Source organism: Anabas testudineus, chromosome 6 (genome assembly GCF_900324465.2).
Source record: "Anabas testudineus chromosome 6, fAnaTes1.2, whole genome shotgun sequence".
NCBI lineage: Eukaryota > Metazoa > Chordata > Actinopteri > Anabantiformes > Anabantidae > Anabas > Anabas testudineus.
This window is the reverse complement of record NC_046615.1, coordinates 18,661,245-18,689,179: the sequence shown is the minus strand read 5'-3', so window position 1 is coordinate 18,689,179 and position 27,935 is coordinate 18,661,245. Positions and strand designations below refer to the sequence as shown.

Here is a 27,935-nt window from a genome sequence, read left to right as displayed (position 1 = left end):
AGTAGTCCACTTCCTGCTCTGTGACATAAAGCAATATCCTTTTGCACTGTGACAAAGATGCCAACATGGCTATCAGTCTTCTGGGGATCTACAGTATGCTGATTGTTTAAAATTGCAGCAGCTGTAGTTCAATTACGGTAGGAAGCTAAGTTTAAATTGAAAAGTAGTAGATGTTTGCATCTCAAAACATAACCTTTATCATCTTTTTAAAGTGTCTGTCTATCTGTTACATAAAGATAGCAGCTTCTCTTTGCTTATAGAAGGTAGATGTAGAGTAATACTGTAGATTTAATAGTATCCATGCCCACCATTTTGATTACCAGGGCCGTGGTATGGTATTTTTGCTTAATAGGCATTGATTTAGACAAATATCGTTTGATATTTATCTTTAACATTTTAGAAAATGAGCATCTTCTAAGGTAATGTAGAAATTACCTCAGAATTGTAAAGCATATTATATTTAATGAGTATCAGATGAGAATGCACACTACAAGACAGAGTCAACCATTATATTAGAGCCCTAATATAATGGTTGAAGGATATTGCACCATCTAGTTCACAAATTGGTGCTAAACTATAGTTTGCCTCTATGTTGTTACGAGCTTTTACTGAAAGTCATTTCCATAAAACACACATTTTCTATTTCCATTTGGCACGCTATTGGTGTATACTGGACTATAAGAATAAATTGCGTTGAACGAAACAAAACAAAAAAACTAACATTTTATCTACTCTAGCCAATGTTTCCAATGAGTCAGTCAGACAATACACAGATTTATCTGGTTCTCCCACCTTGGGACAGACCAGTTTCACTCACCCCCTGAAAAATGCTTAATGCACTGGTGACATCTTCTGGTGAGAGATTAAAACAACAGGCTATAAAATATTCACTGCTGAAATACACAAACAGACAGAGTAGGAGTTATTTCCTGTGTTTGAAAATATCTAGTATTAATGTAAAATAACTAAATCTGTTGAAAAATTAAAAAATAGTAGTTTTGCAATGTCTGACATTGTTGCGATAACAGGAATAGAAAAAAAGATGTGACCCAATTATATGTAATTTAGATTTAATTAAGATACTAACTACTAACTAACTGCTGTTACTATATGTGGTTTGTGGTTTGAGCAGGAGTGAGCTTTTGTGCACAATGACTTGACTATAACAATATGAGATCATAAAAGAAGAGAGTCAGTGGATAAAACCTTACTCTGTTTTGTTTAGTAAGGACAGAACATGAAAAACACTCTTAGTTAGTAGTTGTACAATAAGTTTCATTGAAATCTTTAGACGTTTTAGTTGAATTAAATCTACAGATATGATTATTTGTGTGCATCTGAACACAAATAAATCTGCACAGTCATTGTTGTGCCTTTGCAATTCAGACTAAAACAGTTTTTCCGTCTCCCCCACAGATGCTCTGCTAAGATTGTGTGTGGGTGTCCGTCTGTGTCCATCTGTGAATCAGTCATCAGCTGGACAAGCAGGCTGACTACACACTGGAGGGAGATGGTGCGAAGGGAAAGGATCAAAAATAGATCTTCACACTTAACAGCAGCGTTCTGCAGAACTGCAGTAACATCACTGACTAACTCGGCAAAATTATGGGACAAGGCAAGAGGAGAATCTCAAACTCAGTGAGTTGAGAAAGTCTATGACGTTCATAAAAAGATATGAAACCATAAACTCTTACTGTTATATTATATGCATTTAGGAATTGGAGTAGTTACAGTATAAGATTTCCTCCTTTGTATTAATTACATAAGGTCACCTTGAATTATTTGGTTTTGTTTTACATTGATAACATTTCAGTGTCAGCAGTTTTCATCAGATGACTGCACATTGCTTCAAACAAAGGATGTTACATGGCCAAAAGTATGTAGACACCTACATGTGATTGATGAACTTCTCATTTCACTGTTATGGGGAGGGGTCCCCACTTGTATGTCATCTCACTAGGGTAAATAGAAAATACATAAAAACAGAGTTTAGAGGGTCCCATTCAGTGTTCTGGTTAATGTTGTCTATAAATCAGTGTACATCCTGCACAAGGTGGAAGATCGCCTGCATTCTAGCTCTCAGCCTGCTCTGCTGTGTGTAATTAGGTCAGCAGGGCTCTTTGCTGGCAAACTCATGAATTATTGATTGGGTATAGTCTGCCAATTTGGCAACTCCACTTCCAGTGGAGTTCATTTGTTTTCTCTGGAAATCTTCAGTATAATGAGTGAGCTCATGGTTTTAATGGATACATAAGCTTAGAAAGATTGAGCATAATGTGCCTGTATGTTGGTGAATATCAATTAGGCACTACCATGATGTCTTGAAAGGCACAAGAGGACAAAAAACATCACGTGATATTTGAGGTTTTAGGTACACAACCTACCATCTCATGACCATTTTACTTTGTTAGTACTTTGTTTGTTAGTAATATCTACATGTGAAATGTGTGAAAACATATACAAATGTATGTATGTTATATAGAATCACAAGTGCAGTATGTACTGTGTTGTTTAACTGTATTTTAGGTGTAACATATACATTTGTAAGTGATCTTGTCAGGATCTACATTTAAGAAACGGTTTAAGTTCATCCTGTGCTCACATGGTCTAGACATTTATGAAATTACTTTGTACAAATACAGAACTTTGGAGTATACCAGCCCCTTTGAATGTTCTCACATCATTTAAGGTCTGTTATCTGTTGTTGTCAAAAATAGGTAGTGATTTGGCAAAGAACAGAATTCAACTGCATGGAAAGCCTTAAAAACAGGATGCTAATAAGTATAAATACCGTATTAAATTAGTCGTGCTTGTGATTATGATGCTAAACACGCTGACGTTTGTATCAGCAGGCTGATCAATCATTTGCCAACTCTCAGAGGCCTCATGGAGAATTTCACTAACTGGCTGTTGAAGCAGACTCTGTCCAAATATTAACATTTTATTCCAGTGAACTTTTGAACTCGGTAGATTTGAATCAATTCCCAGTTGAGTCTTAACGGCGCCAGCATTTCGACTGTGTTTTTATCATCACAAGTAGAATGTTATTTAAAAGTCATTCTCAGACTTGTGCTTTTAATCTTTGAACCCTGACAATCCACGAATAGAAGGAAGCCTGTGCATCTGATTTGTGGTCTGGCTGCTCTTTAGACTGTGGTGTTGTATAACAGCTCATTTTGTGAGGTTTACTTCTCTAAAAGTGTGTTTTTAAGTTCATAATGTCTAGACACACATCCTGGCGGGCTGGCTGGATGCCCAGCTCATCAGATTTCAACCATTTTAGGACAGAACAAACCGAAAAAAGAATATAAAACAATAGGAATACTATAGTAACAGCAGAGAGTGGCGTTTGATATTCCAAAAACTGTCCAGATGTGCTGTGTTTACTGTAGTTTCTCTGGTTTTGACTGAGTCACTGTGGTGAATTTATCCTTCTCGGGTGTCCAGCGTCAGATTGAAACAACGGTGGACTCATTTTGAGGTAATTGATCTGCAATAATCAATAATGTGTCTCAAGTATCTTCTTTAAACAACACAGTTTACTTGATTATTTTTTCCTTACAACTTGTTTCACCTAATTTTATCCTGATGTGTTTAATTGATCTTTTTACTATCTACTTACAGCTGAAACACTTTTTTTTTAAAGCTGTTTTTTGTATAAACACTAAATTGAAATTATAGCACGTCTCGAGTTACCCTCCTTCTACAAATTGCTCTTTGTTTTTTGGTTTCTTCTCAGTGCTTGACCTCCACTCCTTTTATTAACAATGGATGTTTTATCAGGTACAAAGCCAAAGTCAGCTGACTGCGCTCACACAGCCTTCCTGTGTCTGGTGAGTGTCTGCATGAGGGAGAGCAGGAGTCTGTGAGAGTCATTCTGCATTTTAAGGACAAATAAATTGCATATGAAGGGATTTTTTAGTCAAAGGAAGGTCCGAGTTAGGACCAGCTGTTGTTATTATTAGGGTGGTGTTTTGGGTTAACAGCACTGGATCTGGCTAAGATGTGTGTTCCTGAATCACTGAATGTCATTTAAAGATGTTCTTGTTCTCCTGTGAATGAGCTTGCACTCTTTTGAGCATGGATCAACCCTTGGATGACAGCGCCCCGGGATCCAGGATCAGTCGCCCAGGATGAATCGTCACTCAGGGATTATGCACCTTTGACCTCCAGCACGGGGAACAGTAAGCTGCTCACTCAGATGCCAGTCCTACCAAATCCACCAGCAGCAGCCTGTTTGTCACATGACCACCGTGCAGCACTGCCTGCCTGTGTTTCTCAGGCTTTTAGTTCCGCGTTCACCGAGGGAGCGCAGCGCTGAATGACTTGATCCGGCCGCCGTGTGTCTTCCTCTCACGCCGCCAAACCGCGTCGTCGTGCGGGCATCTGCCGGGCGCACTTGCATCGCCTGGACCCCCGCTGCCGCAGGACCATGCTCACACGGGTGAAATCGGCAGTGGCTAATTTCATGGGTGGTATGATGGCTGGTGGCTCCAACGGAGACCATCCCGGCGGCTCGGATCTGCCGCTGAAATTCCCGTACAGCCGCCCGGAGTTCCTGGGGCTGTCGCCAGACGAAGTGGAGTGCTCGGCGGACCACATTGCGAGACCGATCCTCATCCTGAAGGAGACGAAGCGGCTGCCGTGGTCCACCGGCTACGCAGAGTGAGTAACCTGTGTGCGTCCATCTTTTCTTGCAGTGCACATAGCATCCTTTTGGAAGTGAGCGCGTCCTTCCTGGACCGCGGGGATCACGCACCAAGGCGCAGCCCCGAGCCGCTTATCCGTTCATTTCGTTCGCCCATATCTCTCCAGAATGAATCCCCGCATCATGTAAACGCCACAGTCCGATGTGGGGATGCTAGGACCGTATTCTACCTCCTCCAATCAGATAAGGACGCTGTAACCTAGTGTTTGTGCCTTATTGTTGTGATGGGAAAGCAGATGGGAACAGGAAAGTGGGCTGTGTCAGCTTAGTGTTGGTGCAGACTAATTGTAAGAAAGGAGACCATGTTTTATTATGAGCAATAAACACTGAACTTCTGCTGGGGATGAGGTTTTGTATCAAATAACAATAACAGCAACGTTTCCTTGTTATTTATGTGTATGATGTAAAGCAGGAACGCTCCCCTAGTCACCAGGTTTCACTACTCCTGTGTGGTATATTGAGAAGTTATCCACTTCAGTAACACCAGTAATATACACCCTATCGTTTAGACTTTCAATACATGGAACATACAGCAATCACCTATAGAAAAGCAGATTTACAGTATTTGTTTGCCCTGTCAGACACTAAACGTCATTAATATAAGACCAGAATCAAAGCCAGACCCAAGACTATCTGTTGTATTATTGATATTACATATTGTGTTTATGCGTACAGAATCCATTTGGCTCCCATCCTTCCTGCCAAGGCAGTTATGAACTGGCTGTGTTGTATTTTAAACAGACATATGATAAACAACATTTGCTCCAGCTGCTTGCTGGTTGTTACTTTTTTTGTGTGCAGCTGCAAAAATGTCCTGAACATGAGAAAACGTGGACTCGGTGACATATTTAGACTATTTCTCATGGCGACACACGTGAACGGGAAGTATGCAATAGATTTGCATGCTGGCAAGATTATTATGCAAAGACCTGTTTACTTTTCCATTACATCTACCTTTGACAGGGAACAAAAAACAAGCCTTCATTGATGTGAAAGGGTCTCATGCCCGAGAGCACAGAGTCACAATCTTTTCTACTCATGCAGCCCCACATAAAGTCTCAGGCAGGCCTGGAGGTGGTTAATGAGGCAGTCTCATAACTGTAGAGGTCACAGTTTAGTCCTTGAGGCAGTCAGTGTGTGACACAGCAGTTCACTGCCCTGAATTCATGAAGTTCACAAACACGGGCTAGTTTGTTCTGTGTATTTCCCTTTGACATCTTATCTTATCTTATCTTATCTTATCTTCATACTGTTCATTTATTTTGCCTGTTTCCTTGAGCTGAATCGTTTAATCAGTTATTTTAGATGGTGTTGGATGGTGTGAATTCAGTAAGAATACTGTGTGCACAATCGCTCCCTGTCTTTTCCCTGCTGTTGTTTCAACTTCAGCCATCCTGCCCTGAACCTAATTTAGGTGCAAATACATGTCATCTCAAGTCAGTCTTGGCTGCCTGCGACTGTGATTTTTGTTTCAACACAACTGACCCATCCAGTCTCCCTCCCTCAGGCAAATTTTCTTGCTTTCCAAGAAATAAACAGAGAGGAGGGTTGAAAATAACATGTAGTTATTGCAGACATGCTCTGCTTTCATAGTCACATACCAACATCAAAGTTTTTGGTGCGTGGCAATATGTCGGTGAATAATCTCAGTCATCCAGGTGGTAACATATCCTGATCTAATAATTGTCTGCTTGAGTGTTTTAGTACTAGAAAGATCTATATGGTTCCTATAGACTAAAGAAATCCTTTGAAATGGTTCCACTCTCACTTGTATCGTCTCCTTTCCCTTCTTATCTTAATCTCCAATGAGGATTTTTTGTTGAAAAGAAAAGAAACTGTGATAATATGCATCTATTTTTAAACTCTCGCCTACTTGAGTGTGTTCAAAAGTGGGTAGCTAATGATTTTGAATGAATGCACGACAAACTGTATTCATGCAGAATGCATAATTCTTCAGGATCAGTCGTGCAGGCCTACTTAGTGAAGAGATGTGATTCTGGTGCCAGGAGTGTGAGTGTGTGTGTGTCTGTGTATGTGCCAGCTTTGTGTAGTATCAGCCAGGATTCAGCCATATTGGGTATTTGTCAACAGCTGGCTGACCAGCAGGCTTTGTTGTTGTGAAGTCTTACTGCCAGCAGAGAAAACCTGAGCCCCAAATGAGATGATGTGATCCTCACACATCGACTCAGCAGGGTTAACAAGGTCAGATACCAGTAGATCACTCTGATAAAACTGATACCCTTTTTCTCTACAGTACACAGGCTTCACTTTTGCAGACCCCCTACATTTACTGCAGCTCCAGTAGTTTTTCTTTTCCTCCATCATGTACACATCACTAATTATTCTCTTTTGTGAATATGTTTATTCACAGAACCAAAAAGGTGAAGTTGTGTAAAATCACTTTAATTAAGAATTCATCAACAGGATAGATGATAAATTAATAGGTTTAATGATGTAGTAGCAAAAACACGTAGTTTCACTTCTCTCATCTTTTTCTTAGCTCCTCTCTTCCACTTGTTTCCTCACTTCACCTCCTTCATCTTGTTTATTGCCAAAGGAGCGTAGTTGCATTGCAAAAAGATAGAATCAAGAGTGAGAAAGCTCGTACACACTCAACCTCAGCAGCAGCCCGTTCAATACTTAATCAATACGTGAGTCTGTAAGTTCGTGGCACACGATATGTTTCGGCTGCAGATCAGCAAACACGGATGTGTGAGGGCAACTTACTGTGGTGCTTATGACAAGAAGAAGGCGTCAGGTTGGTGTACTCAGCATCAACGTCTGTGTTAAGGAAACAGAGATTAGGAAGCAGAAGGCAATAGTAGAGTCTGTGCTGTTCAATGGATTCAGGGCATATTGTAAACTCTAAATTTTACTTAGGATTTTCCTCTGAATTCTTCCTATTTATCCATGATTAGGAGCTAAACAAAGTCGGTCAGGCAGAACGTTAGTAAAACCTCAGACATACAGAGTTCAGTCACATGATGCAGCACGTTCTTATTTTGTTTCTGTTACAGCAACACGGCACATTGCTTGGAGGCAGAAACAATATAATAAAAAGTGAGCTGCCATTGAAAAGACTGTGTGACACACCACTATAATCACTGTGGCAACCTGCAGTAAGCACAGGGCATAAACAAAAATGTATAATACACTGCATTACAAGAAGCATTATCTAATCATACATTCAAAAATAAGTATATGTTAAGATAAATGTGACTGAACGAATATAAATGAATTCACGTGTCAACAGAGCTTGTCTGCCGCATATAGAGAGGGATTTAACAAACTAAATGGAGGGAATAAAACAACAAAAAGGCTGCGTGAGTGCAAATACAGGCATTGCCGTTGTTAAATGGTTAACCCGAGAAGCTATAATTGCCAGTGCTAACAGTAGTATTCATTGCGTCTGGGTTTGTTTTTTCTCAGCTTGGCATTGCTTCGGTGCAGTTTTGGTTGTGCAAGAAGTTGGCAGCAAAGAACCATCTAGAACAGAGCAGTTTTTTCAGTGTAGGTCAGTATTGTGTGTTTAGGGCTGTAATGACAGTTTCATGTTAAGTAAGTGGTTAAATGTTAAAAATAGTGAAAAATACCCATCACGGTCCAATCCAACCATTATGTCTCAGAGTCTCGGATTATTTATCTGGTATGATTTTTATAATTTCATAATTTTCCTGTGGGGTTCCTCATTACTTCTTTTGAGCAAAGATTTATATCAAGTCTTTCTGAGAGAAAAATCCCAAACCGTAGAAGGCTCACTTCTAGATTACAGACCTGCCAGGATAATTAAGGTCGCGCCATTGTCTCAATTGTGCAGAAATGAAATGTAACTGAATATGACAGCCCTGCTCTCGGACACAGCTCACGCCTCAGGGTGTTTCCTTTCATATGAGACATGAAAGGCTTGAAAGCTCAACTGGTGTTAATCTTGTGATCTTCTGGGGTCAAATGAACGTCACTCCCTGCACTACTTTGCTCTCGGATATGCAGTGCGTGAAGTTTGTGGTTTCTATTCATTTTATAGAGTGATTTTTATGAGCTTGCAGGAGATTTCAAAAGCTGGCAACCTTTTTAAAGTAAGTGATTTACAGTAACCACTTTATGATGTAGGTGTTCACCTATTGTTTACCATCAGAGTTTGTCTCTGGCCTGTAAATGAGATGTTATTCAGCAGGTGATTTCCAACTGTCATATTCAAGTTCCCCACGTGTTCCAATCAATAGTTGAAGTCAACTGAAAGTTAAATTAATTATCCATCTGAAGCAGGTTTCAGTTGATTTAAAAAGTATTCTTGCACAACACATATATAGCCATTTTAGTATTTAAGATCATGGGACATCACTTGTAAAGTGCAATTGAAAAAGTCTAGCTTCCCTCTCCATGCTCGACTCTGCTCTTCTACTGTCTACTATTCAGCATGACATTGAGTCAAGCAAAAATCGCTCAAATGCTCTGATTAGATTGAAGGTGAGCCTTGCTCAAAACATTTTAGAAGAGAATACCTTTTCAGCTTTTGCAGGGGACGCACAGATATTCACACTATCTGTAGATGTTTAACTCTATGGGCTAATTGGATTTAACTCAGTCCTATTGACACACTATATAGCGAATGTTATTATTATTTTTTAGAATGGTGAAGAGGTGAATAGCTCATAAGAGATTAGAAACCAATTAAAATCACTCTTATAGAGTAATGATCTGCCAGGTCAATATCCTGTCAGCTTTACAACCCACAGTGTTTTCTTAGGTGGAGATCGAGGATCCATGTGAAGTAAAAAGTTCCACAGAAAGGTACATTTTGCTCTCACATGGACTTGCTTATTTAATCTCTTTTGCTGTTTTAATAGGGTCAGTGTGGACCTAACATGTCCTCCTCTGTGGCTAAATTGAGAATGCCTGGAGTATTGTTAAGCTGTGTGTGCTTGTCCGTGACAGCAGCTTGCAGCAGCAATGCAATGCACCAGCTGCCTGTTGTTGTATAATGCAGTATTTATGTGTCTTTATATCCTTTGTCCTTTGCCCTACGTGCACAGAAACGTGCAAATTGAAATATGTATTTAAAGTTTGTGTGTACATTGACTTAATTTCACCTGGCCACACTTGGTTTAGAGCAGAAAACCACTGTCACTCAGTCAACATCCTACATGAAGTCTTTATCTGCTCAGTGTGGATTTTATTAACAACCATGTGTCCGGTAGATACGTTTGGAAAGAATCTCTAAGATTATCTGCATCTGTGTATCATCCTCCTGCTCAAAAGATTAGTATCTTAGCAGTGATAAATCTAAGGCACAAAAAAAATCTAAGGCGAAAACTCAGCTGTTACTAAATAGTTATTGTTTCAAATAAAAGAGTCTTCTTGAATTAGGTTAAGATGACAACTTATATCTTGGAAATAGATTTCAATGTAAATGAATATGTCGTGCTGTTTGATCATAAGTATAATACCTTTACTGCACACATTTTGTATAACACTACACTATAACTTTTACCGTTTTCTTGCTCTTATTTCCTCTCTGTCTAGGGTGATTAATGCTGGAAAGAGTACTTTAAATGAGGATCAGGCCTGCTGTGAGGTCCTTGTGGTCAAAAGGAGACCTGCAGGAACCTCCACACCCAACCGGACCCCCATGACTCGCAGGAGATCGTCCTTGCCTAATGGAGAGGGCCTGGGCCTCAGGGAGAACCTGGTGAGTCACGCTAATGGGCCTGGTTCCATCATGAAATATCTAATTACCATCTTGAATGGCATTTTGCAGATATATGTTGTGATCATCATGAAAAAAACAATGTTGACTCTAAGTGTTGACTTAAAATAACAAAATACGAAGTGTACCAAGCTCTAGTCTATTTTTATCCTTTTATTATTCTCAGTGGTTATCATATACTGACAGGATGGAAAAAAAGGTGTGTGGTAACATTGTGATTTATCATGTGGTTCCATCATTTTATTCTTTATTTGATAGAGGCAGACAGGAAACATAGGGAAATAAAAAAAAATCTTTATTTAATTTATAAAAATAATCATGTGCTGCTGTGAGCTGCTGGTAAAAAAGCTCAAATAATTTAAATAATATTAGAATAGAATTATACACAAACCTAAAATAAAATGTGATTTTACTAATGCAAATAGTGGAGCCATCTTTTTTAAAAAGCTTTTACTATTTATTCAATGATGAAATCCATGTAATGGTGACAGTGGAGTAGTCCTCGAGTGTCCCCGGGGCCCAGCGTCCCCTCACTCTGTCCCATCATCAGTTTACTGGGGCATATAGCACAGCATCCTTTACACACCACAGTGGCCTTCAACAGCTCTCGACAGCAACTAATATGAGCAGGCAAGTCAACGCCAGTGCATTTACTCATAAACACACAAACTGATGTTGAGTTTAACTTGTGTCCTTCAGCAAGCACTGTACATCATGCAAAAAGTAAAACTAAATACAGTAGATATGACGTTTTCAATTCAACATTTAACATTTACATGATTTACATAAAATAATTTTAACATTTATATTATATTAATTTCCAAAGGGGGTTTGTTGATTTATAAATATGAAGTAAAACTGGTGATAACATTTTCCCTCATCCCACCAGTGCTTACTCAGGCCCATCCAGAGCCTCCAGCAAAGTCATGCAAGTACCTCATGACTCACTACTGCAGTGATATGAGACCAAAATGAGGGCTGTCGAGCCTTTTCAGTGCTTTTTGCCTGCTTCATGAGGCTCAAACTCAACAAACATGCACATAATCAGAGCTTTAGTAGGTTTAGAAATGTGCCAGCAGTGCTCCATTCAAAACTAGAACAGATGGTATAAACGCTGCCTATGTAGAAGAAGTTGCTCTCCCCTTTTTTAGTGTATATACTTTATGTTTCACAGCATATTGAAATGTGTGTTAATGCAGTTAATGAGAGTGGGGCGAGATTAGTATCTAACAGACTTGGAAAAAGCATGATTGTTAATTTCAGGAGGACGGACCATCATAGTGTTGGTGTACTTTATGAAGGTGTGCAATGAATGAACCACATGACAGGACACTTTATCTAAGCATTATGTGGGAGGTAGCAATTTGCAGCTTAAAAGAGAGGATGGGACCTAAGATTGAATCATGCTGGCTCTATGAAAATCTGCAGATTGAAACACTGATGCCAGAGGATACATTAACATCACTGCAGACCAGGTTCATCCGTTCTGGACTTTCAGATCAGAATATCAGTCAGTGGATTGGCCCTCTGAAAGCATTCTTACTCAACTCCTGCTACAGGCTCAGTTTGAAAGCAGTGTCCACAGAAAGGAGCTTTCAGCCATTAACGTTGGTCAATGATGGCAGCACTTATGTCCTCATGAGACATCAGTGATTCCTAATGAGCCATGTGTTCTGTTCACCGAGAACAATGGCTCCTAAACTTTGGATGGTGACACTAACATCTACCTTATCACCCACAACACATTGCACAGGTCTGCATGCATCAGGTTTCAGCTGTTCATGATAATGATTATTGAAGCTGTGCTCGACTTCTTTGTGTATGCAGGAAAGTTCTGAAGATCTGACCTTCCACTACTGGGCATTGTTTGATGGTCATGCTGGCTCTGGAGCAGCTGTAGTAGCCTCGCGCCTTCTCCATCACCATATCGCTCTGCACCTTCAGGAGGTAATGGAAATCCTTTGCACGCCAACACTGCTGCCGCCCACATGCCTCGGCGAGGAACCTGTCAATCACCACCTCACTCCGACGTCACAACGGGCCCTTACCAGGGCCGCCTCGCTCCGGGGTGCTGCAGGAGCTCCAGGTTCACCGAGTACCCCGCCCACACGCTTCTTTACCGAGAAGAAAATTTCACATGAGAGCCTGGTGATTGGAGCCATCGAGAACGCCTTCAAAGACATGGTAAGAGGCATGTCTGCTGTTTACTGTGCAATTTTGCACACAAATATGGGACAGTCTCAGTTTTCGTAATTTCTACCATGGACATCCAGCCGTTAAATGACCCTTGGTACTTCCATTGCTTTCACTCAACCCATATTACATACAGTTTAATTTGATATTGGTTTGTTGTATTTAGAGCTACTATTTTATTTCCTGCTGTTGGTTGACAGATAAGAATACACCCATGACTATTTCCTGCTGTATTTAACCTGTGGTTACATATACTTACAGAATCCTGAATGCAGTATGATGTATGTACTGTACATGTTATGCGAACATCCTTTTTTTATGGCATGTCTAAATCCATAATTAGTATGGCACTACGTTTAAAGTGACACTGTTGTTTCGAATATACTCGCTTGACAAGTAGGCATGAAAGATGGCCAGAAACACTTTGTGGTTTCCTTCGACCTTAAAGAGCTGCGGATGTGGCCAGCTTGAATTTGCTACAAGGCGGTTTTTACAATGCAAGAACAAAACAAACTCGGTTGTTTATTTGTGTGTTCAGTTTGCTCTAAGTAGTGTTACACTCAACACAATTCTAAAAGTCTTTATAGTGCCTGTCTAAAAAAAGTGATACTAGCAAGTAAAATTTATGGTATCAAACTCTACTGCCTTATTGATAGAGTTTGTGGAGAAGCAGACAGGAAACATGGAAGAAAAAGGGGTATGACATGCGTCTGTAGCCATTCGACTAGGGCGCTCCCCCTCAATGTAATTAAATTTTATTTATTTTATAATAAATTCATAATATTGTTGAACGTAGGATTTATGGATTTTACTACAGTGGACGTACCTAATAAACTGGCAACTGAGTGTATAGTATGCACAAGCCACACTTGACCCAATTTTATGAAAAGGCTTACATGCAGTAGGTCTGTCACTGTAGTTCCCTAAACATTACTGCACACCTACTGAGAATTATATATATGAAATTATTGTATTTCAGTTTTCTCCCTTTACACGTGTGGTCTTGGTGAGGTAGTTAGTTAAATATTGCTTGCATACTGAGATGTTGCAATGGGTGGATGTGAAGGGGTGTTTGAGGCTGATGTGTAATCGCACACAGTATAAACACCTTCATAACCACACAAACACATACAAAACAACACAAGTACAACTTCCAAATGTGTAGCATTTCAAAATATAATATATAAAGTGGTCCTGTCACACAGGAAGCGTAGGGTCTCTGTCGGTATACGGTCTCAGAGTCAGGAGAAGCGATGCACTTTCCCCGCAGGTCACACACGCATGCACTCACCATCTGGCTGTGCTTTAAGTGAATGCTGGAGACTTGCAGAGACCAAGAGATCAAGATGAGAGCCAATCAAAACAGTGCAGGCTGCCTGACAGGCTTTGAGAGGGCAAAGGTCAAAGGTCAGTGGCCTCAGTTTCAACATCAGGGCTTCGGTCAACAGTGCCTGTTATGCTTGTCCTCAACTGTGCTGAGCAGTGATCTCAGATTATATTTAACGCTGAGTAGGTAAAGCCCCTCTTCTTGTTCTGTAGTTTTACTTCTAGTAATGTACAGTATGTGGTAAAACGCCTACCAGCAAGTTCAAATAGGCAAATGACTTTAAAGCTTTAAAGCTAGGATGTTGTTTTATAATGTTTTTTAAGATATTATGAGTAAAGATATCACACTTCAAATTGTAAAAGCTTCAAAAAAGGAATATTTGATATTTTGGTTAGAAAATGACTTAAACAACAATAACACCGTTGCTCATTTATTTCCTGTGACTCAATTAAATAGTTCATAGTTTAACCTGGGAACACATTTCAATGTTTCAAATATGCCCATGAAAACAACAACATGAATAAATACATGAATAAAATCCATGTATTTTCTAGTGGAATTAGTCAGGGAGGTTAAATTAGATTTTGATTGAGTGCAGTGCAGATCAATCCAATTAGAAAATGCAATTACTGCTGGTGTTTCCGTGTTAAAACCACTAGGTGGTAGTGTGCAATAATTATTGTTACCATGCTGATGTAAGGGAAGCCATGCCGTGTGCTACTTGTGTGTACCAATGTATACGATCGGTTCAAAGGTCCATTGTAGACCTTTGATTAATGTTCAGGTGATTTAGTTTCAGTTTTGTTTTGAATTAGTTTCCAGTGTTGTAGTGGTACAATAAAATGGGAGGAGGCAGTAGAAACTCAGTTTTCAACATATTTAGAACATATTCAGATTTTTCTTCTCTGTTAATCTTTTCTTCCTCATAAACATTTCTGCCCATGTCTCATCAAACCTTCTCCTCTCACCTGCCTGTCCAGAACTTTATCTCTGAATCTGCACTCCGTACCCTCTCTATCCACTCTTTCTTAAAGCAGAAGCCATTTCAAGCGCTTTAACTCATGCTGCGCAAACCTTACAGCTACAAACCTGTTTTATGGTGATCTTTCAGAGAGCTATGCTCTTATTAATGCTCTACATCATAGGAGCAATGGAATTTTTTTGTTTTTTTTTTGTTTAAAGCTTCTTGCTAGCTAGTTAATTACCTGTCTCACTGTCCATTCAGGCTCTCCTATTCATTCAGCAAACTCATGAACAAGGTGACATTGCAGAAACATGGATAAAGTTTTAGTTTTTTTTTCTAATGTGTAGCTTTCAGGAACAGTAGGACAGGGACTTATGTAAATAACACCAGCTTTGATATTCAACCTCCCCTTCTACATTTGCGAGTGAGCTGGAACATTCTTGTGAGGATGGTGGTCTTCATGACGGGGAGCCAAAATCCAGTTAAATAAAAGCGGTCATTCTAAAACGCAGCATCTGCTTACATTATTAAGTTCATTTTGTAGATATAGTAGATTGTTTTGTGTTGTCCTTGAAGTTGTATCTGAAGATTTACCAATAATTATATTCCAATGTGTTTGCTTTTACTGCATTGAGATGAGATTTAATGGTTGAGTGGAACGTGTAGGTGTAGGCTGCATGACAGTGTTGTGTGTGAATGTGCTGTGTTTTAGCGTGTCCTTGACTTTTTGCAGTGACTATATTATAATGGATTTTTAAGTAAGTAAGTGGAATATAATTCATTGCTAGAGTGGCAGATTTTTATTTATTTTAAATTTAATTAACAATTACCTTATTTACAGCCATTCATTAGGTTCAAATGACTGATATGATGTAGACAATTCTGTGTTCAAGGAAACAAGAAAAGTTTAATTTGCAGAAACAAATTTGCATAAACTTATGTATGTATTGAACCCCTCCTCCCACGTCCCTCTCTGCCTATTTAATGTATGTAGCTCAGTTGTTACATTTTTGTGGGAAGCAGAAAGGTGTAGATGTGTGTCCAAACATTTTCATTATTGAAGACTTTGCCTGCAGCAAGAGGTATTGGAAAAAGCGAGATAAATATGTATGACTCGCTGTGGATTCATAATTCAACTGAAGGACACATTTGTTCACTCATATGTATGTAAGCTGAAGCCATATGCAAGGCACACAAAGACATACAATGTGCAGAGTATACACACTGAAGTCAGATTTGCATACACACATCCATAATGCACACACATACATGCTCCATCTGTAAACACACATGCGTTTACCAAATTGGAATCAGACAGAGAACAGAAGGCAGTATGCTTTGTTGGGTCGAACATCCCTCATGGGAAGATATGTTAAGGACGAACACGCTGCAGATGTCTTTGACATTTTTCATCACTTGGTCTGTTGATAGTGATGGAGGGACGTGAAGGAGACGCCCGAGGGGTCTTCGATTTCACTGGGATAACTTCCTGCTTCTGTTTTGTGATTAAAGGCCCCTGAGGAGCCATTAACAGCAGATGCAACAATGGCTAGAGAGAGAATCAAAGAGTTAAACCAAGCGTTAGCAGCTTGGTTGAAATTTCTGTTAGCATTTTTGATTAATTCGCTGACAGGTTAATTATTCAACTAATTAATGAAGTGATAGCATGAGCTTTTTTTTCCCAATCATATTTTGGTTTAATTAGCACCAAATTAATCTAGGCTAATTAACTGGTGTAATAACCAGCAGTCCCTCCAAACTTTTTCTTCTGTTCCTTTGGTTTTTCAGTCTGCTTTATTGCTCCTTCACTTAGAGCGCTCTTGATAAATGAATTCATTACGCTGTTATAATTAATAATAGCATCGTGACGGGTTTTAAGTATGAAAGCAGTATTTTACTCGGCCTATCTTAAATGCTATGTTATGTACTCCTGTGAGATAGGAAAAAGTTTTTGAAGGCCATGATGATTAGAACAATTATGTGCAAAGGATGGGTTTCATCAAAGGATTAATGTGTGTGTGTGTGTGTGTGTGTTTGTTTTTAGGATGTTCAGATAGAAAAGGAGAAGGCAGTGTACAACATCTCGGGGGGCTGCACTGCATTGGTGGTCGTCTATTTACTTGGGAAGCTCTACGTTGGGAACGCCGGCGACAGCAGGTGAGTTACACATGCTCATAACCACAAAATGAGTTTCCTCTTGCAATAAACACACAGTGTCGCAGCTTAAATGAACAGAATTTGGTTTTGTCTGCTCGTCTTCTTCAGAGCTATTGTTATCCGAGGGGGGGAAGTCACCCCCGTGTCAGCAGAGTTCACACCCGAGTCAGAGAGACAGCGACTGCAGTTCCTAGTAAGAAGAATCTTTCTCAGCTCCTTTCTAGCGAGCACAGCTGTCAGATATTAGAGGCGCTGACCTCCCCTGCCGTCTTTCTCTCCTTCTCTTCCTGCTCTCTTTTCCAACTTAATAGGCTTTGGAATTGTATTTTCTATTCCCTGGGCATGTCAATCTCCTTCTTTTTTTTGTTCATTCACATTATAGGCCTACATGCAGCCCCAATTATTAGGGAATGAGTTTACACATCTGGAGTTCCCAAGGAGAGTGCAGAGGAAGGAGGTGGGGAAGAGGATGCTGTACCGTGACTTCACCATGTCAGGATGGTGGGTTAATTGATTTATTGATTTATAGACTAATGTGCTGATTGAATTAGTATATTAATGAAAACTGTAATCCGAATCAGACACAGCAGCTGTAAAGATACAATTTGAATTGATTTTTATTTATTTTACTGTTCTGTTTTTTTCCTTTTATCTTTTTTTGCTCTTTGAATATGTCTCTCTCCCTTCCTGTTAAATTATTTAACACTAAACACATTTGTTAAAAATACTGTTCCATTTTTAACATCTGCTGCGTATTTAGTTGGGTCCATTTATGAGCCCTCAGAGAGAATTTTATGTCAAACTAATGTCTCCTACCTAGCCTCTCACAATTATGCCTCACTGAAACATTACTTTGTGGCGCTGCCTACGTTTGAGTGGTCTCTTACCGTGTACCCATTTTGAAAATAGCTAATAATAGCAATCTCTGTCCCATTCAGTAAAAAAAGACATTCAAAGCTTTACTTTTCGATAGATGCCAAGAATGGGCCTTCACGTTTTTACTCCAGTGTGTGAGAAGAAGGCAAAAAATGCAAGAAGGCTAAAAAACAGATGGGAATGAGAAGGCAAGAGGAAAAGACAGTGAAGAAAGATGGAAAGGAGGAAGATGAGGGCATCAATAAGAATACCAGAGGGAAAAGTGCTGAAAGTGTATACTAGTGAGTTCTAGGTAGAGCAGGGACAGGTTCTCTAATTTAATTTCAGACAGTAGAGGCTTTAACGCAGCAATCCTAGTTACAAGCACTTATATTAATGTCACATTAGATTAAATACCAATTAGCAGCATTCTGCCTGATCAAAGAGGTTTGGTAATCAGAACCTTGATAAGAGCCAAACATAGAGCAACGTATCAGATGATGGTGGAGTGGGGGAAGACAAAATGAATTGGTATGTTGAAGGCTTCAGCCTCAGCAAGTAGAAAATAGAATAAATTCTAAGCACTTCAAAACTGTGTGTAAATGCGGTTCTTGATTAACTCCACTTGATTGTTCCAGGTTAATTAAATTGTGATAAATCCATTCAAAATTTTTGAACCTCCTGTTTTTTCTCGAAGCTTAAATATGAGTATGTCCAGAAGTATATACTATATGATATGTCCCCACCACCATGATTTAACTAAGAAAATGGGTAAGAGCCTCCCACTGGATAATTAGTGCATGGATGATTATATTTCAACTGTTAACAAGGTATTCAACCCTAACTGATGCTGTGAGTATCTTCGCCTTTCTTCCACAACCGTGACTAAATAAACATCCTGTGGTCGTGAAAAAGATAAGAAGATAGAAACTACTAAAATTGGGTTAAGAACTGTCCAATGGAAGAAGGTCATGTGGTCTGATGAGTCCAGATTTACCCTGTTCCAGAGTGATGGGCGCATCAGGGTAAGAAGAGAGGCTGATGAAGTGATGCACCCATCATGTCTAGTGTCTACTGTACAAGCCTGTGGGGGCAGTGCTATGATCTGGGGTTGCTGCAGTCGGTCAGGTCTAGGTTCAGCAACGTTATGTGTCCAAAGAATGAGGTCAGCTGACGACCTGTATATACTGAATGACCAGGTTATTCCATCAATGGATTTCTTCTTCCCTGATGGCACGGGCATATCCCAAGATGACAATGTCAGCATTCATCGGGCTCAAATTGTGAAAAAGTGGTTCAGGGAGCATGACCCATCATTTTCGTTCACACATGGATTGGCCACCACAGAGTCCAGACCTTAACCCCATTAAGAATCTTTGGGATGTGCTGAAGTAGACTTTGCACAGGTCTGACTCTCCCATCATCAAATCAAGATCTTGGCAAAAAATTAATGCAACTCTGGACGTTAATAAAGGTTGTGACATTGCAGAAGCATATCAAAGTGAATGCATGTTGTAATCAAATCTAAAGGCAGTCCAGCAAAATATTAGAGAGACTTTTTTTTTTTTGACAGGTCGTGTATGAACGGTATCTTTTCTGACAGCACCTCAGTGTGGTTGTGTTTTATGGCGCCGCTTGGTTCAGCAGATGTAGGTCAGTCAGCGGGTGTTTCCTTATTGGGCCCAGAACTCTCGTCTGCCAGCTAACTGTCTCAGCAGTGCAGACGGCCTGTGATGTATTTTTAATCAGGTTCTACCCATAACCCAGTTCTGCTTTAGTTTCACCCGGCCTATGTCTGGGTCTTAAATTAGTGCCCTGTCAGCAAGCGTGACTGATTGCTCTGATGTGCTTGAATGTGACTCAACTGTGTCATCCTCTATAGGTGCAGTTCTGTATGTACAGGGGATAGTATTTTTATCTCTCTGCTGCTCTGTGTGTGTACATGTACGCATTCTCCTGCATTCTCCTGACTGTATGTTTAGCCTGTTTGCCTGCATGCTGCGTGTGTGGGCGTACTCCAGCATCCAGTTCCCTCAAAGGCATGTAATGATCAAGGCCATCCTGTAATGAAGCTATACAGGTCTGCAGGCCACCTCTCGCTGTCTTCTCCCCCTTGCGCTCTTTTTCTCCCCTCCCCCAGTTAGTTGGACCAGCATGTGTGTTGGCTTTGTGTTGCGGACCGTAATGGTTGCTGTTTCCCTGGGTGGAGGGTGGTTTTTGCTCTCAAGATGTCCTGGAGAGATGCTGAGGGGTCGACCGTGTTCGACATGATCCAAACTCTACAGCCACACAGCTGGCTAGACGGAGAGGAGGTGGGGCAGAGGGTGGGTGGCTGGACGGGACTTTGGAGAGACAGGATAAAAGAACAGATCAGAAGAAGTTTGCTTCAAAGACAGAGGCAAAAAAAGACGGTAGACTGAAGTAAGCATCAAAGATAGAAATAAAGACAGGAGGAAAGGCCTAGCAAGAAAAAGACAGAAAGAAATTCAAAAAGAGGGCTAGGGGGGCAGTGATAAATGACAATGAATAGCTCTCAAGCTGCGTACACCGTGTTGTCGATCTTTCACCTGACAATCAATAAAAGATGAGTGAGACTAACCCACTACCTTTCTGCGTCTCCCTCGCTTCCCTCCTTCTTCTATTTGTCCTTTCTTTTTCTATTATTGGGTCATTGGCCAAAACGTTTTATTTCAGTTTGTCTTGACTTGTCCAGTGGTAAGACAGGCCTATCAGAATGTCACCTCAAAGACTGTCGACAGGTGTGTGTGTGTGTGTGTGTGTGTGTGTGTGTGTGTGTTTCCACGAGCAGAGATGTTAACAATAATGTGCATACAGATCAGGATGCTGATCACACACTGCTAATGTTTCTCTGTCAACCCTCTTTGCACCAAACAGAGATGACATCACTCTTCTCCTCTCCTGCCCCACTCTTGATGACACAACCACCCTCCTTCCCTTCATCTCTCTCCCCGGCTCCCACTCCATATCTCATGCAGTCACACATTGGATCACATTGGATACCCAAACAGCCCTTGAATGTGAAAGTGCTCAGTGTTGTGGTCAAACACTACAGCCCTTGAGCAACTCTCCTCACCATTAATATGTCTCTCTCAGGCTGGATTCACTGTATACACCCATTATAAGAGGGAGGCTGTCCCTGACGACATGCTCTGGGAATCTTATGTACAGCATCTTTGAAATAATGACAGATATTGTGTTACTGTGTTGTGGTATTTTGTTTCTTTTTTTGGTGACGTCTTGAAGGTGAAATATTCAAATGAAGGAAGTGTGACGTGAAATGACAAGCAAATCATGTTTCTGTAGAGTTTAAGACCTGCCCCTGTTAATTAGTGCCTCTTTTGATCTTCAGTTTAAGTTTCACATTACCAAACTGCTGTTTTAGAGGTTTTTCCACACCATCAACATTGCAGACATTAGTTAGAAAACTCCTCTACTAATCCTTATTTTGTGCTGTGGCTCTCTGCTCAGAAGAGTCGCAGGCTGCAGACTGTATTTGTGTTTGTGGGCTGCTTTCACTGTGATAGTCCTCGCTCTGCACCCTGTTAAAAAAGTGCTGAGTGCAGCAGTATAGCGCTCGCCTAAGGTGGAAACATATGGTCTCTCTGAGTGAAACCAGCAGAGTAATGTAAAAACCATCCAGGTCCTTGCTAATCTGCTTCCCAGCAGCTGAAATGCGTTGGATAAGGTGTGTAGGGCAGGTCTGGGTCATGTGATATTTGCAAAGTAACACTTGAGATTTATTTTAAATAAATCTTAAGTTAATTTTTTTTTTTTTTTTGAACTACAAAATTATTTTGAACCCACCAGGTCCGGACAGTTTTCCATATTCATAGCACCTGGTGTGAGTTGTGAATTTAAAATCTTGTATTGGCAATGTTTGTGAAAATTAGCTCAAACTTGTAATGTTTCTAGTTCTATACAGTGACAAACGCTAAGAATTGAAGTTTCTGAGCTGTAAACGTGAGACGTATATCTGAACACCTGGTATAAATACATACAGTATTATACAGTTTATGCTGTAGCTCCTTCTGGTCCCAGTCTGAGGATGGTAAATTATTCATTGGTTGGGGAAGTTTAAACATCGCACTGAGAGCAAGGGAATGTGAATGTGGATACTCTTGCATCACTCAGCAATTTTACATCTAGACCTTCCGATACATACGTGCACGTACACACAGACATACAGCTGGTACAGACAGTCACAGAAACAGTGAACTACATTAAGAGCATCTCATACATTCATACCTGCATCAGTCTTTGTCACTAGGGAGACTATAACATTAGTTAGGAAAGGAAAAGGGAAATATTAATGTTAGTGCTTTGTGTTGTTGGACTGCATGTGTGATGTCTGGGTGGATTTTTTTCCTCTCATTCTTTCTCATGCCAGTCACCTCAGCAGCAAGGCCTGCAAGGGGTATGGAGGTGATGTATCTCTCAGGGTGCATGTATGCCACCTGCCATAAACTAAGCATCCATTAAAGTGTCTTCTCTCCTCTGCACAGGGCATATAAAACCATCGAGGACGATGACCTAAAGTTTCCCCTGATCTATGGCGAAGGGAAGAAGGTAAGAATTGCTTGGAGGCTTCAGAGTTACTCCCACGCCCTTGTGGGCCTCGCCTGTAATCAAACCTTGCAAGGGCACCATTACTCAGCCCCCTCCCCTATTTTTCCACAAGGATTCGCATCCTACGCCAGCACATGTCTCTGCTCTAAGTTTGTGCTTCTTATTTCCCCTTGCAGGTAACATGCAGCACTAACAGCGGTAGGGATCAGAGGTGACATTCCTTTCTTAGCCACCTGTGAGATGATGAAAATATGATGAAAGAAAGATGAAAAGTGGCCAAATAGTGACATGTTAGTGGAATACAACATTGCGACAACTGACTTGCAGCGAAATGTTGTCAGTGTTTTGACACAAAACACAAAAGAAAAGGTTAAAAGCTCAGCACAATGTTCATGACATTTTCCTTTTCCTCAGTGATGCTGTCCGTGTGGTAGTGTGCAACATCTTGTCCTTGTTGCATTGAAAAGGTCGGAGGAGAAACATGATAGATCTGAGTATGTTCTCACTGTGGCTTTCTTCAGTTTTCTATTTAACAGAGACAGTAGATTTATGTTTGATTGATGACTGGAGCAGATGTCAGCCTGCAGTGCACTCTGCTTGCAACCACATTCAGGTTTACTCGTGCACAGTTGGCTGTGCCCACGTCGTGTCCTCTTCCTTTGAAGTGAGTTGCAGAGATGGATGGCTAGATAGAGCGAGGGGGCTTTGTGCAAGGGAGAGAAACGCCAGAGCACTTCAAAGCACGGCATGCAGCCTGCTGGGCCCCAACGCTACACAATTAATCCCAGGATGTTTCCCCTTCTCTGCTGGAGGAGCTTCGCCACCACTTTGAAACACTTTCCCTACTCTCCACCTCTTTGTCTCCTTCTCCCTCCCACTCATACATGCGTACTGATCCAAACACATTCCTGCCAGGCCTCACTCTCGGTCCTACTCCTCTTCCCATCCTTCCGTGCGACTCTTTCGCATGCACTGTACAGTAGATTCAATTAGCCCAGTTCCCCCAGTCCTGTGCCAGCAGCCATTTTTAGAGGTGGCAATCTGTGCAGACTATAGAAATGGAAAGGACTTTCGCATGGCTTACAAATTAATTTGAGCTAGGGAAACGATCATTAAGCACGCACAAAACTAAGAAGTGCAAGTTACAGTAATTAAGGATAAAATATAATAATATCAGAAATAGATTGCTACACACACACAGTATATATGAGAAACCTGTCTTGCATGAACACTTGTCGTTCATTAAAACAGTTCTTTTTATTGTTGGTTTATTTTGTTAGTTTTTTTATTACTACCCACAGATAAATCCATTTTATGAACCTTGTGTAGTTTTGGCCAAATTCAACTTACTCTACTTGCCACAGTGTAATTCTACGCACACAGTTTTTCAGCTGCGGTCACTCACAGACTCACCTCCAAATAAAATGGCTCCTATAACACTACTGAGTTTGTTGTTTGTTGTCTTATGTAGAGGTCATGTTGCATCTTTTGCAGGCTCGTGTGTTGGCAACCATCGGGGTCACAAGAGGTCTTGGGGACCACAATCTCAAAGTGCATGACTCCAACATCTACATTAAGCCCTTCCTGTCCTGCTGCCCAGAGGTAGGTTCCACTATTTCACATCAACTGATGATTTACATCATTTGGATTTAACAAAATGTGTAAACTAATGAGCAAAGGTTCGGTGCTTCTGCAGTCATTTGTTGCAAAAATCGACTTTTGAGCTCTGCAAAACATAAAGGAAATGTACTTCAGATCATAAGTAGTACTGTGTTGTGTGCTGCGAGTTTTTTATGGTGGATCTTTCCTTTCATTTTAGCTCATTGCCTTAGCCTCCTGATTAAATGAGAGCACAGAGGTAACAATATAAGATACCTTAAGCCATTAACAGTCCACACAGTGAACTGTGTGGTCACATTTATGTCTCCGCTGGCCAGTGCTCTTAAATTACTCCTTTCTGTCCCATTGTCTGCTGCATATGATTGCAGTAGTCACGAAGCCAAAGAAATCTCTTGATCTTTAATTCATTGCCCTGAGTTCAGTCAAAGTTCAGCATTGTTTTTGATGTGAATTTCCTTTTTTTCTTTAGTCTTTTTTCCTTTAGATACTTACAGCTGCTGTTGTGTCACATAGAGTCTAAATCTATTATTTCTATATTTGCGAGCGTTTGCAATCCCATTAGATTTGACGACGACTTGATAAAACCCTGCTCTTTCTGCAAAGATTGTAAGTTAGAAATGACTCAGTGCTCTCGGAAAGAAAAGGCAGAAAAAACTGGACCTTGACATCTGGAGTCATTAGTTCATAGTCATCATGAGATCAAATGTGGGCGTTGGGTCAGAAATCAAATGCTGCAGTCGTGACCCCCCCTTTCCAGAGATATTCTGTTGCTGTTGAAATCTCTATTTTGACATAGCCTTTAGGAACTTGTGGATTGATAGAGTCACTGCTTTTGTTCTCGAGCGAAACTTAACATACAAATCACAAAGTTTACCACAACAGTGGCTCATGAGCCATGTGGAGGTCATTCTGATTCTGTACCACTGCTTTCACAGGAGGCTCTGCAATAAGTTGGTGTGCCTGCTGTGAATGGGCAACTCCCTCACGGTAGCAAAGGAATCATTTGAAGCAACCAAGGCAGGTTTATCTTGCAGGGACCAAGGCCAATGTGCATGATTCTGTGCTAATTCAAAGTATGCTTTTATTCAACTATAGTAATTTGAGGTTGTGCTTCACAAGAGTTGCCACAGTAACATCTCTCTGCTTGAGGATGTCTTTGAAAATCTGAGGCCCTCAGTAGCTGTTGAAAAGATGTGTGCCAGAGAAAAGGGGATTAAATGGCTTCATTTGCTCAACAACCTTTAGTGGTATCCATCCATCTGCATAGTTTTGTGGCGCTCACAGGAGTTAAATATCTCTAACTCTGGTCCACACAATTCCTAGAAACCATGCATCTCTCAACACATTTCTTCCCTCTTTATTGTCAGGTCAAAGTTTACCCTCTGGCGCAGTATGAGCATGGAGCTGATGACGTTCTGGTGCTGGGAACTGACGGTCTATGGGACGTTCTCTCCAACCAGGAAGTAGCTGAAGCGGTCACCAGTTTCCTGGCAAACTGCGACCCAGACGACCAGCACAGGCACGTTCTCTCACCACACAGCTGCAGCCCCCACTAAGGGCTGAACTTCTCCTCACCCCCGTCTTATTTGAAGAGCATGAGCGTTGTTATCTTTTTGTAATTATGCCAATGACCAAATATTGAGATAAGTTGCTTCTCTGATATCGAGGAAAACCTTGTAAGACTATAATCAGGCTGCTGTGCTGCTTCTTCTCCTGCAAGCGAAGTCTCAAAAGTTTGTCATAATGCTAATAATATTGTAATATATATATGTAATATATATGTAATATATATATAAATATAAGCAGATTTGACCATATAACTCTTTTTTTTCTTTTGTCAGGTACACAATGGCAGCACAAGACCTCGTAATGAGAGCACGAGGGGTGCTGAAGGATCGAGGCTGGAGGATATCCAATGACAGATTAGGCTCTGGAGATGACATCTCCGTCTACATCATTCCCCTCATGTACGGCAACAAGCAGAATTAGCAAAAAAAAACTTGAAAGGTGACCCAGCCATGACCTCCCGTCCTTCATTTCAGCAGTTTCCCTCAACCTCACCCTCTTATTAACAGCGCCTTAGCGTGGACGTCTTCTTTTGCTGAGGGATTGGAGATATTTCTAGTCACATATCTGATTTCTATCCCAGCTGTATTCCCCTTGATCATCTGAGTTTGATCTTATTTCTTCTTTTTGTCTGGGTTTTTTTTTTTTTAAGAGCAAAGAAACTATTGGAGAAACATAATCAGAAAAGTCAGACTGCTGATTTTTCTTTTCCAAGTGTTGGAACTCTTCATCTCACTGAGGAAGCCATCATGAACCTTGTCGTGGAGCAATGCAAAGGTTGAACATGGACTTCCATGGATGATATGGTAATATGCATCTCAGGATTGCTGTTACTACCTTATGCACAATATTTATAAACGTGAATATAAGGATAAACCACACTTGATAGGTGTGATTAGTTGAACACTGTACAGTGTAAAAAAACAAAACAAAACAAACCTGACGTCTGATGTCCTGTGTATATATGAATTATACCTCCTATGTTCCTTGTAGGGTTTTAATTTAGGTTGAGTCTGTAACTATTAGTCTGTTCTTAAAAAGAAATGAAAATCAAGTCTTCTCTCAACCATCAGTAGACTGGTCCTCCTAATGCTGCAGTTGCTATGTTCTGTTTAGTTCGCTTGCATTGCAATACGATAGGCTACTCGCTATTAAGGAAACCTGCTTCCTTTAAAAATTAATACGCTAACCGGTGTCACTTTTAAGATCCTGGTGTTAATCACGTGACCCTAATTACATCTTATCATACTACTGACTCTAGGCTGAACCTTTACAGTGATTGTACATTGAAGTATTCCTGTTACACTCTTTCACCTTCAGCTGTCTACCTCATTGTATTTCTATTTAACACGTTGTCATTGTCCTCTTCAAGTGGCTTTTTGCTTGCTATATTGAGTGCATCATCAGCTGCCACCTGTGCCCCTGTGCCATTAGATAGTTACACTCTCATATTTGCTCCTGTAAATGTTTTTTCTTTTCTTTTAGAAAAGCACTGCAGCAGAAAAAGTCACACAGATCCCTCCATTGTCCTGCATTAACTCGTACCTCCTCGGTTAGATGTATCATCCCTATTAAGATGAACTCATTCTTATGAATAGCATGTGCCTCTGACAATCAGAATAGCTCCAGTTTCCAGTGGTTTTCAATCTTTTAGTTGATTTAGTCGTAGTTTTCAGCATCTAATAGTGCACATATATTGCATCTTAATTGCTGTACGAGTGGTGAAACATGGAACAGAGTAACTTAATTTAAATGTAAAAATGTAAATAGCTTTTTTCAGTTGACTCTTCTATAATTTTCTTTTATTGTAAGTGATGTACATCTGGTGAAATAAAAAAAAACACATTTGTATTCTTTTGAAAACCTAAAAACAGTGTAAAAATGATTTCAATAAAAACATTCATTGCTAAATGTTTAAACTCTAGATACTGTATAGAATAAGACCATCACCAGTCTGACGGCCTGTGTCCCAAAGCAATATGTGGATGAAGAGTATCAGTTCACAGAACAGCCTGACAGGAGAGTTCATGGTGGAGGAGGCTGCGAAAGGCGTAATTCGACACTGAGGCGCCCACACCCTGAAGGAATGAAAGAAAACTTGACCAAAAAAAGAAGAAGGGGGAAAAATTGCACAAGATGTTCGTCCCATTTCAACTGGTCTTTCACTTAAATGCATCAAGTGAGAGCGAGCGTGGAACAATTGGGAATAACTGTCTCCCCTTCAAATCGAATGTGAGACAAAATGCTTGAA

The 27,935-nt window shown here is 40.4% G+C and overlaps 1 protein-coding gene across 2 annotated transcripts; it reads left to right on the top strand.

The window, feature by feature from the left end:
* The first annotated feature begins 3,758 nt into the window (after positions 1-3,758).
* On the top strand, positions 3,759-27,573 carry ppm1h (protein phosphatase, Mg2+/Mn2+ dependent, 1H). Of its 2 annotated transcripts, XM_026365802.1 has the most exons (11): positions 3,779-3,833; positions 4,064-4,665; positions 10,232-10,397; positions 12,243-12,599; positions 16,944-17,056; positions 17,165-17,249; positions 17,439-17,557; positions 22,435-22,498; positions 23,993-24,100; positions 25,486-25,637; positions 25,960-27,573. In XM_026365802.1, exons 2-11 carry the CDS (start codon positions 4,433-4,435, stop codon positions 26,105-26,107), a joined length of 1,545 nt encoding a protein of 514 aa, XP_026221587.1. In that variant the 5' UTR covers positions 3,779-3,833; positions 4,064-4,432; the 3' UTR covers positions 26,108-27,573. The 2 variants fall into 2 exon arrangements, with proteins under 2 accessions (XP_026221586.1, XP_026221587.1); XM_026365801.1 differs by having other exon boundaries at positions 3,759-4,665.
* The last annotated feature ends 362 nt before the right edge of the window (positions 27,574-27,935 follow it).